The 11,818-nt window shown below is 33.8% G+C and overlaps 2 protein-coding genes across 3 annotated transcripts; one reads left to right on the top strand and one right to left on the bottom strand.

Moving 5' to 3' along the window:
* Positions 1-1,862: 1,862 nt before the first annotated feature.
* LOC113855008 (probable E3 ubiquitin-protein ligase HERC3) lies at positions 1,863-7,735 on the top strand. Of its 2 annotated transcripts, XM_027486422.1 has the most exons (7): positions 1,863-2,421; positions 2,612-3,053; positions 3,536-3,745; positions 5,456-5,566; positions 6,389-6,757; positions 6,866-6,973; positions 7,140-7,735. In XM_027486422.1, the coding sequence occupies exons 2-7, from the start codon at positions 2,715-2,717 to the stop codon at positions 7,476-7,478; spliced, it is 1,476 nt and encodes a 491-aa protein (XP_027342223.1). In that variant the 5' UTR covers positions 1,863-2,421; positions 2,612-2,714; the 3' UTR covers positions 7,479-7,735. The 2 variants fall into 2 exon arrangements, with proteins under 2 accessions (XP_027342223.1, XP_027342224.1); XM_027486423.1 differs by lacking the exon at positions 3,536-3,745 and having other exon boundaries at positions 1,863-3,053.
* A 1,733-nt stretch (positions 7,736-9,468) lies between these two features.
* Positions 9,469-11,818, bottom strand: LOC113856080 (CBS domain-containing protein CBSX5). The gene is made up of 2 exons (XM_027487721.1): positions 11,423-11,818; positions 9,469-10,580 (listed from the first exon to the last, which is right to left on the bottom strand). The coding sequence occupies exons 1-2, from the start codon at positions 11,743-11,745 to the stop codon at positions 9,740-9,742; spliced, it is 1,164 nt and encodes a 387-aa protein (XP_027343522.1). The 5' UTR covers positions 11,746-11,818; the 3' UTR covers positions 9,469-9,739.

The following is an 11,818-nucleotide window of genomic DNA, read 5'->3' as shown; positions in this document are numbered from 1 at the left end:
AAGACTTAACTATTTGTCGATTATGTTGGTTTTATTGGTGTTAGACTATCTTAAACTTACGATTGATGTTTTAAAAATCAAACTGAACATTAAATCAATAACACATCTGAACTTGTGATTGAATTATGATTCAATCATTCGATCTACTCTTTAACACATTGCATATGACTTTCTGATCAGATCCTTTGATCTATTTCTTTGATTTTGTTTCTGACTTTGACAATAAAATAGTCAGATTGCAGGTTCTGTTCATTCGCCAATACCCGGTGCTGACTCTTGTGCTGACTCTTGAAAGATGGAGACTTCACAAGAAAAAAAAAAACTCAGGGCCAAACATACTAACACAAACAGTGTTATAACTCTATCACTAATTTTTTAATGTTTTTGTTTTGTCCATGAAATTTATGGGATGAAATCTTTCGCAAATATATATGAGTAGTTCTACCCACTTTAGTGGCCTAGCCAAATAAAAACGACTCCTAACTAATCTTTCATCATATGGTTTGATTATATATATATATATGAATTAAGTTTAACATCTTCCTCATCATTTACTAAAGCCGTGATATTATTACTACCTATACAAAGAAAATCGGCCATCAGAATTATATATAGTTAACCTTCTGAAAATACTTATATGTATGATTTGATAGTAGTACATTTTGTCTATTTTAGTAGATAAAATAATTCCCTTTTAAAAAAAAAAACTAATAATTGTTTGGTATTTGATTGTCTCAAAACATAATTATTAGATTAACCCTTAGAAGGTAGTAGTTAGGTAAAAACCTTTTTAGAGTAACAATTTTAGAATTTAGACTCCTAACATTAAAGGTAAAAGTCGTTTGGAATCATCACAGTCTACTTCAAATGAAAATTGGATAAATCTAAATAATTTGTTTAAGGATTTATAAACAGATTTGAAGTCATGTTTTTAATTTGTTCTCCATGTGCTTTATTTCTAGTGAAAGGATTCGAATTTCGTTAAAAGTACCTTATCATTTTTTCAGAAGAGCTAAATGTATCTTATCATTTTACTATATTATTAGACGTTTGAAAAAAAAAACATTTCTGATATTTCAAAAGTATTTATACACGGACACTCTATCACACAAAAAAATTACGATTTTTTTAAAGCTAATCTATATAAGAAGAAACCAACCTCTACAACTAGGTAAAGCCAAAAAGAAACCCTTGTATTGCCTTTTCAATTCCCCATTTTAGCTTGAAACTCAACGTCTAACATAAAATTTGTGCCCAAATATAACAAATTTCACAAGGCATATAAATAAACTTTGTGTCCTTTTGACCTATCTAAAAGTTATTCATATACGGATTTCTTAACCTAAATATAAAGTATTAAACTTACTAGTAAGAAGCCGGTGTGCCTTGTTACACTATATATACATTACAAGGAATCAGTGTACTAAACAGTGATTTCTTTCACGTTTATCGAATTAGTTGCCATAAAAATCACAAAGAAGATTTAAATTATTTTTAAAATTAAAACTGAATATTATATTTATACTCTAATTTATGTTTTTATTAATAAAATCATATTTGGATATTTTTCTTTCTCCTTATATGAAATGCACCATGCATGGGTACTTTTGCTTTATTTTACATGATAAAAATAGAGTGAGAGTGTGCATGAACATTATAGACAAGTGGCGTCACCGAAAAGCGAGGTTCATTAGTGGATACTTGTGCCACTACAGCAAAACCAGAATACCCTGTCTGTGACTCACCCGATGATGACGTGTCAGGTTTTTAAGACGCCACGTATAATAAACCTCGACGACAAAACAGTGATGGAATCTAAGCCGCAGGAACAACCAAAACGCCACCGTGTTTTTTTCCCCACTTTCATTTTCATGCTTCCAACCCCATGAAATTCCACGCTCTCTGATTCCTCAAATTCTTTCTCTCTAATGTTCCACACTCTGCACACAAACACAAACATTCATTCAACACACAGACAGAAAGCTTAAGCTAGTAAGAAAATGCCCAATGTACAAAACCCTAACTTTTTCTGATTTCGTTTAAGACCCACCAAACCAATCACTACCCTCAATTCCTCTCTTAACTTACTGCCTCTCAAACATCAATCTTTTTCGATTTTTCTGCTGAAGTTAATTCCTTTCGCTTTTATTCTCTCCTGGGCCAGGCTCCACTACTTGCTTCCTTTCCCTTGCTTGGTTCAATTCATGTGCTTCCGTTCTGATTTCAAACACCCAACTACTTGTTTCTTAATTTTTTTTCATCAGTTACGTACTCAATCCGTTAGATCAGTGTTTGTTGATTTGAATTCAAATTAAAATTTAATTTTTGGTGTTTGTTTCCTCGCAAAAAATCACTTTTTTTTTGTCTTGTTAATTAGCAGGTGAAGAAGGTCCTCTTCGATCTTCGATTTGATTTTGTGGGGTGTGTGATTAGTTCTCTTCTGATGTTTTATTTCCAATCACTGTTTCAACCATCACCTTCTAATTATCCATCATCTAAACCTCCTTTCTCTTACTCAATTTCCCATGTTTTTCTCCCCTCTGATGTGTTCTTCATATGCTGCTTCAATTGCCTGAGATTTCGTCTCAAAATTTGATGTTTTGTTCCATAGGGGAGTTGCTGGTTGCTGTCACTGTGTATCTGTCTGCAGGTTCTTTGGATTACATTTAGTTTTCTTTGGAAGGACTGAGAGAGAGAGAGAGAGAGTTTTGAGGATGGGAGAACGTTGTAGACATTTTTCCATTGAGGAATTGCCATCACATTTGGTTTTAGAAATTCTGTGTTCGGGAAGGCTCAGTGCAAAAGACCTTGTTTGTTTAGAATTGACTTCCAAAACTTTTGGTGGTAGTCATGGCTTGTACCCTTTCAAGTTTAAGTCCTTGATTGACTTTGCGGCATTTCAATTGTGTGCCTCCCATGTTATCCATTCTAGGATGGATTTGAATGCTCAGAGGGAGTTATACGATCGATGTGAAGGAAATTGGAAGCGAGTTTTGAGGTTCTTGCAGAGTGTGGAACAATCCTCAACATTGGTTGAGACATCATCAGGCAATGTATTATTTCATTATATCAAATCATTACTTTTGTTTTCTTTCGTTAAAAAAAATTATTTTCCTGCGTGAATTATGACTTATGAATTGCCATTTTCGATTTTGATTTTGTAAGAAGCATGTTTCTGTTGGATGGGGGTATCTTCTCTTTTCCTCATGTTGTTTAAACTGCATAATATACATTGCATGATGTTGACCCATTCTTTCTTTCTTTTTTTCTCTCAATGTAATTATTGTAATAAGTAATGTAATAATGCATTTGTGACATAATTAGAACAGAAAAAAAAGGAAAAGAAGTTAGAGTTTTTAATGTTACCAAGTACATTTCATAGCGTTAGAGTGACAAACATTCTAATTATTTTTTAAGAACAAATCTCATAATTTGGATTTTTTTTTTCTCTTGCATTTCTTATAGTTTTCTTACTGTACTTTTTAAAGAAAAATTGTGGACTTGTACATAATGATGAAAAACATTTTATTGGCAGATGCAAATAACAACTGGAAAGTATCACACCTTGTTGATCAGCAATTCTTCCGTCTATTCTTGTGGTTCTGGTTTGTGTGGTGTACTTGGTCAAGGGCCTGAAACAACACAGTGTGTAGCATTTACCCGGATTGGTTTCCCACCTTTGGCACGTGTGGTTCACGTATCAGCTTCCTATAACCATGCAGCTTTTGTAACGCAGTCTGGAGAGGTTAATAGTTGCTTAATATTTGTTCACTTAGTTATGACTAATGAGCACATCATTAGTCCGGAACAAAATATATCTAGATGTGTATGTCATCTGGACTTATGCAGCAGCCTTAAGAATGCTAGATATATAAATAAAACCATTGCTAGGCTTGCACTTACATTAAAGTTTATGGGATGATTGGTTACATAACCTCTGAACCTAGTGTCTTAAGAGTGTGATACCCACCATCTGCACTTCCCTGGCATAATGTTTAGATATACTTCTCTTTTATCCATGCATCAAGCTCAAAATACTTTTGCATGGTGGAGGGAACATATGAGCGATAATTAAAATCATTCCAGAGCTAGTACTTAAAAGTTAAAGTTTTAGGATATCTCTGGTCAAGAAACAATTGTCCTTGCAGCTTGTCTAAGAAATGAGTTTTTGATCTCAAAATGAGAGTTTTACCAGAAGCTGGGAATAGGATATCAGAAATTTTCTTTCTTTTCACTCCTGTTTCATTCCAGTGCTTGTGTTCATGAGCATGTTTGGTGTCATTTTGTACTAGCACTAGCAGACAAGAGAGAGACATCAAGAGCTCTGAAAATTTTACATTTTAGTTGTTGAATACAAGATACGCTGCATCCAAAGTGCTTTTCAGACTTCAATTGACATTTTCAACTTGTCATGAGGAGAGCTTTTATCTAGTTCATTTTCTAGGAAGATGCTAACTTTACTTGGTCATTACATTGATTGGGTTTAATAGATCTACAGATTGAAGTCTTTAATTTAACTACTCATTCATCTTGTTTCCAAACTTTCTTTTTGGCACTAATTGTTAAAAAATGCTTGAATGCAAGTTCTCTGAAAAAAAGTTAGTAATTGAGATAAATCTGCAGTGCTGCCTCTTATTACAAAAAAAAAATAAAAAAATACAGTGATTGTGTTTCATGTTGAATCTTTATTAAAATCATCTGCCCCAACGATATGGCACATCTACTTAATTTTAATAATGCAAAGAATCAGATATGTAACTGGGATTTGGCTCGTCTAAAACTTTAACAATTAACAGAGTAAACTGTAATTGGGCAACCATTCATGAGATATAGTTTCACAAATCCAGATATGACAATTACGTCACCTGTATTATTCAAAATTCTACACTGTTGATCTTTTTTATCTATGTTAGCCACTTTGCTATCTAAAATGCAGGGTGTAGGTGTTTCTCATTCAACTGTTGTCCACTTTAATCTCTAAAAGGCACCTGCACTTAGGATCATGTTCCTATAACTGGAACAGATTGTACTTCATAGTATTATGAAAACTGTTAGAAGAGCATTAATTTAACATGTAGTTGTACTATATCAAATATCTCTTAAAAGGGTTTCATCATAGTAAATTTTTGTAATGTATATGATATATCCATCATCAATTATGATGTTTTCTTTATCTGGGATTCAGTTTCTGGAGAGAGAGTGCATGCAATATGTTCACTCTAGTTCATGTGTAGTTGTGTAGCTTAAATTTAGCTACAAATTTGTTATGATTCATAAAGCCTCTAAATATAATGCTAGGTCTATAGCTTTTTCTGCATGTTCCATACTGATAATTCAGACGATCAGATCCATTGTTGCTTTGTTTTCTAGGAATTAAAAAGGATGGTTTGAGATTGTAAAATGATTAATATTTGCTTCCATCATAAACCTGCAACGTCACCTTTGACTGATGCAGGTATTCACATGTGGAGATAATTCATCTTCTTGCTGTGGGCATAGAGATACAAGTCGACCAATTTTCAGGCCTCGTCTTGTTGAATCACTGAAAGGGATTCCTTGCAAACAGGTATGCAAATCTGCTTCTTCATCATCACCATCATCATATTTATAGATGATAAATGTTGGCTGAGTGCAAAGTCAGTGGTTGGTAACCTGTTAACTGTTAATATTAATCTCATGGGATGATGTCTCTTTTGCTTATCAAATGAATACCTCATCCCAAAGCTCACTTTGCTTCTATTATCACCATCATCATATTTTTCTGCCTTGCAATATGTTTTGATCTTAGTCTGGTATATTTCAAGATACACAATCTAGCTTCTCCATGAAGTCTGCAGTAAAGCGTTTTATAGTTCCAGATTCTTACCAATTTATTTTAAAAGGGAGAGTATGATAAAAATAGATTGTTGTAGGCTATTCTATGTTAAATTTTTTTTCTCATGGGATGACTGATATCCCTTTCTGTATTAGGAATATTAACTTGCAGAATGTTTTGATTTTAGTCTTATATATTTCAAGGTTGGTTGTCACTTATCAGGTTATTGCATGAAGTCAGAAGTAAAGCATTTTGTTATTTTGATTTCATACAAAGTTAGTTTATGAGGATTCTTATTTCTTTAAAAAGTGTTTTTTTTTTTTTTTGTCATATATTTGAGATATTATGTGTTGTTTATGCAACACCAAATCTTATGTTAGTCCCAACAACTGTCCATGCTGATAGGCATATGTTCCACCAGTTTGCTATGATGTGTTGTTTTATAGCCATACCCCAATTTTATTGGCCGTCCACGAAATTCTAACTCTTCAATTCTCAAATTTTTTATTGTTCCATGAAGTCTGTTTTAGTAAGGTCCCCTTTTAAAGATATTGAAATACATGAATGTCTCAGGTTGCAGCTGGGCTTAACTTCACAGTCTTCCTCACTAGACAAGGTCATGTTTATACATCTGGAACCAACACACATGGGCAACTTGGTCATGGTGACACTCAGGACAGACCAACCCCCAAAATTATTGAAGCCCTTGGTAATGTTGGTTCTGTTGTTCAGATTGCTGCTGGACCAAGCTATATCTTATCTGTAACAGAAAATGGAGCAGTATACTCCTTTGGATCAGGTGCTAATTTCTGTCTTGGACATGGTGAGCAACACAATGAGCTTCAGCCACGTGCTATACAGAAATTCAGAAGGAAAGGTGTTCATATTGTCCGTGTATCTGCTGGGGATGAGCATGCAGTGGCACTTGATTCAAATGGATTTGTGAGTTTCATTGGACATGATAAGCTTTCAATTTTATTTGTTATGCTTGTTTTTTATTATTGAATTGCTTGTGGGACTTGCTCTAAGTTTCTGGTATTGATTATCTAGGTATATACATGGGGCAAGGGATACTGTGGTGCTTTAGGCCATGGAGATGAGATTGAGAAGACAACTCCAGAGATATTGACTAGTCTCAAGAATCACTTAGCTGTTCAGGTATTATATACATACATATATATATATATATATATATATATATATATAAGTTTGGTCAATCTGTGTTGAGACTTGAGAGTAAATGGTTTACAATAAGAAAATGCACTCTTTGCCATTTGCCTAGTCCTATCATATTCAGTGTGTAAATGGTGGTTGTTACTTTTAGGTCTGTGCAAGAAAGAGGAAAACATTTGTTCTAGTTGATTCTGGATCAGTCTATGGCTTTGGCTCCATGGGATTCGGTAGCCTGGGATTTTTGGATAGAAGGATATCTGATAAAGTCTTGAAACCTCGAATCTTGGATACCTTGAGAGCTCACCGTGTTTCTCAAATAAGCACTGGCTTGTATCACACTGTGGTAATCACTAGCCGTGGAAAGATATTTGGCTTTGGAGACAACGAAAGAGCACAACTTGGTCATGACACATTAAGAAGCTGCCTTGAGCCCATTGAAATTTTCATTAGAGATTCATCTGAAGAAGTAGATCCTATAGAAAGCATCTGAGACTCCAATAGCAATCACCCCTTTTTTGTGTGGTTCTGGTATATCAGTCACCTGAATTTCTAATATGATACTAATGACTAATGTAAAACTTTATTGTTTTATGTTATACTATAGTTTTCTAAAATAGTAATAGCACGCAGAATTGTCACCATTTTTCAATACATTAAAGGGTGTGATTTGTTTGGTCAGAAATTCTGGAAATGTTTGTTTTGCTGGATTGAATTTTATTAATGAATAATGAACTGTTAGTAGTCCTTCAAAATGATTAGTTTGGATAATAGTTTAATTAAGCTCTTATTTTATATTTTTATTGCATTATTGACGAGTTAAAAATAGTTTATTTTGATAAATTATATGAAGAAATTTATTAAAATAAGTTGAAAAGAATTCAACTATTTGTAAAATTTTCTATAAGTTCTTTCGAATGCCTCCAAACTGTTATATTGAATTTAATTTTCTTTCAGTTCTTTATAAATAAATTTTAGTCTTTATAAATTTCACTCAGTCGGGTTTAATTTTATAATTTTTTGTTATTAGTCCCTTTTTTTAAAATCCAATATTAATAAGCAAAATAATTACTATTTTTTCATGGTACGTAATATTTAATACTTCAACGAATAACTATAAATAAAAGCTAAATTAATAAAAGAAAAATGTATGAATCAGTTTTTTTTTATAGGGATCAAAATTTTAAGTTTTTAGTGGTTGGTATAAAAAGATTAGACCCGTGCTTTCCTTATTTTATATCATAAACTATTATCAACTTTATTTTATTTTTTCAGGATTTTATTAAAAGAAATAATTTATTAAAAATAATGAATGACAAATATACAGCAACAACCAAATTGTAACTAGGACACTAACATGAAATTCAATATATATCTATACCAGAAGTTACAATATTATGATATGTATGTCTTATGTTCCAGTTCCAATTCTATTTTGTAAAACCCTATGATAAAGATGAAGCATCATTTCTATTGATATTTTTCAAATGAGTTCCTAAACGAATTTGTCTTAGCCCAAAATATCAACTTCAACGACAAAACATACCTTGGCTTAATTTTATTTCCAAAATATCAACTTCAACGACAAAACATACCTTGGCTTAATTTTATTTATTTATTATATTAAAAACCATATAAACTTTAAAATAACTCAAAAATTAAGATGCATACAAATGCAACCAAATACATGTTCAGGCATTATATTAGACACATGCCTTACGCGTAAACGCCACCAAAATGTTGTATCCTTGCTTTATATAACGTGAACTGTCTAATATCTTAAAGTAGTACAACAAAAAATATCTGTCCATCTGGCATTTTCTAAGCTTAAATTCATACCAAAAAAATGTGTGCTTTGCATTATTTGTTTTCAATGTGCCATCTCATTGTTTCTCACTAAAATGATAGCAATGATTTGAAACTTCAGCCAAGGCCAAATTTAGCCGAACACTAAATTTCAGCAAGTACTTCTCTGATAGAGTGGTCTCTAACCATCCAAATCTAAAATTGTCAACAAGTGAGAATGAGACCAAAGAATTTCATAATCTGTTTAGGACCACCTCTAGTAGAAATTCGCTTTCGAATAATTTCTTCCAATTCCAAAATGAAATAAAATTACTAACTTGGAATTTGAGGCTGAATTTATCTCAATTGGCTTGCTTAACTTGCTTAAAAGAAAGTGTGGAAGAAAAAAGTGATCCATCGGTCTCTACCAGTGAAATCTAGTTCTAGTCACAGAATCTTGTTTTTCCTTCTACTATAGGAAGAGTTCAACTAAAGAGCATATTATGACAAATGGTGAAAAGATTCATTCCTTGTTGCAGTTCTTTAACGCACGGATGATATATATGAATATTAAGAAAACATATATTGTTAAGAGAACATGGAGTTACCAAATAAACTGCTGAAAACAGACCAAGTGCTTTCAACCTTAACCACAAGATCTGAAGCCAAAATGGTGCACAAATCTCTTTGCATTCCTACAATGCGTCAATGTCATTTGATTTTATTAGCATAAAGAGTTATCGAGAGAAGTACTTTTAAGCAAACTGAGGCAGGAAAAACTGGCTTTTTCAAAGAAATGCATTGGAGGAAGTTTTATTAGAAGGGAAGCACACAGAAATTGAGCAAACAAAGTCAAACCTCCCTAGCCACATTGCAATATTCATAACAGAAGGGTCTTGTTCATAGACCTTGGTTCATGCTTCTCAAAAGCATCCAAAGCCAAAAACTTTATCACAGTATCCTAAGCATCTAGATAGTTTCTAAATGTTCTCTAAACACCTTCAACATATTAGAAAAAGTCACAATGCCAACTAAGCTACAGTCATCTTCAATAACCCACAAATAGTTCACTCTGTGAGCAATTGCCTGAATCATGACAGCAACTAATGAGCTCTTGGGATGACACACTATGGCCTCAGCCTTCCTCACCATCCTGGCTGAGTAACTGGAAGACCTTGTGTACCTTCCAGACCTTGTCAATGCCCTTGTTGATGATTCCTCATCAGATGAAGAGGATGAGGATGAGGATGAGGAGTCACCCATCAAAGATGACAAAATTGTAAACTCTTGCAGCATTTTCTCCAAATTCTTCTCCTTCAACCTTGCCTTCACCACTCTCACAAGATCTTCTGGAGGGCCACCGCAATCAATGTAGGCCATCAAGTCCCCTGCAGATAAGGTGGTGATAGCCGCTGCCACAGTCTCATCACAACAAGCAAGGGTGAAGGGTGATATCTCCCCAATGAAAGTCCCATCAGAGTCAACAATAGCAACAGAAGTTTGTTGGATAAGGGACTTCGAGATGGCTCCAACTGCAGAAGATGCAGGGGAGTAATAGTCAATGGCAAGAACATCTGAGCTAATAATCCCAAGAGAGTCAATAGATAGAGCAGGGAGTGGTGTGAAGAGTCCAATGGAACCAAGCAGGAATCGGATCACATCCTCTTGGGTTAACCAGCAGAATTCACGACCATTGTGGCACGGCTTCTGATGCTGTTTTCTTCTTGAAATACCACTCCTCTTTGTTGGTAAGATTGGTACCACAAGATTCTGTGCTCCTTGGAGTATAAGATCAATAGCTTCCAACAAGCTGAACCATCAAAATAGCAAAGAGGAAGGGTGAGTTTTCTTAATTCTAAACCTGAACTATGTACTAAACCACCAAAAAAAAAAAAAAAGAAATTCAAGTTTCGTCTAGAAAAAAAATGTGATACTTATAATATGTTTGATTTCCATTTTAAAAAACAATTTTCTGTTTTCAAAACTAAAATGATTACAAATTAGAATTGAGAAGCCTCAATTTTCCATTTAAATTGAACACCCAAAAAACTCACCAATCACCCCCAAAAAAATCACTAAATTATAATAATAATAATAATAATAATAATAATAATAACAACAATCACGATAATAATAAAAACAATTGACAAGTAAAGCAAAAAGGAAAGGGGAAAAAAAACAGAGTCTTACCATTTTTATTAATTTTCCAAACTTTTTCTTGTTTTTTTCACAAGCATAAATGTCAGAATCAAAATAAGATCGCTAAATAATCCAAACTTTGACTAAAACCAACACGTTAGGAATCATCCTTACCATTTTATTCCTCTAATATAAAACAATAGAGTAAACACAAATTTGATCATGACAATTGGACTCAACCTAATTTAGTCTGAAAAAAAAAAAAAAACCAAATAGTCCCTCAAAATTTTGACAAATTTTAATCCTTCTATTTATTAAATTTTAAAAAAGTTAAATTGTCTCCCATTTGCATAAAACTAATAGTTAACTTTAATTTTTCAGAACCTAATTTGGGTATTCACTTAAAATAATATCTTTCATTAAAAAAAAATGTACAGAGAGAGAGAGAGAGAGAGATTGCGGTGAATGCAGTGTTGAGTATCAAATTGAAAAAAAAAAAAAAAGTGGGAATACCTAGACGAAGGTTCGAGATGAACGACGAGAGAAGGAATCTTAAGGAGAATAGAAGAAATTGGTTCCTTAAGAGCAGAAGAAGGAGACAAGAGACTCTCCTCTTTGCAAAGGAAGCAAATAACATCAACCATGCACAGTTTCCCCACGCATCTGCAACAACCCTCTTTCTCGCTATCGCAATTCCACACGCTTATGAAGCTCTCGTCGGAACTCTTCAACGCCGCCAAGGCGTCGCTCAAGGTGGTCGAAGCCGACAGCGACCTCAACGGCGGCTTCCCAAGGCAGAGGTCCGATACCTCACGCGCCAGAAAGCTCACTGCCATGCAAAGGGTAAATCTCCGGGGAAGGCGAGTGCAGTGGCGCGTGTAAAATAGAAGTGGTGCGGGGTTATGTGTT

Source organism: Abrus precatorius, unplaced genomic scaffold, assembly GCF_003935025.1.
Source record: "Abrus precatorius isolate BTA unplaced genomic scaffold, Abrus_2018 Scaffold11, whole genome shotgun sequence".
Taxonomy (NCBI): Eukaryota; Viridiplantae; Streptophyta; class Magnoliopsida; order Fabales; family Fabaceae; genus Abrus; species Abrus precatorius.
Note: the sequence above shows the minus strand (reverse complement) of the source record. Positions and strands in the feature narration are given on the sequence as shown.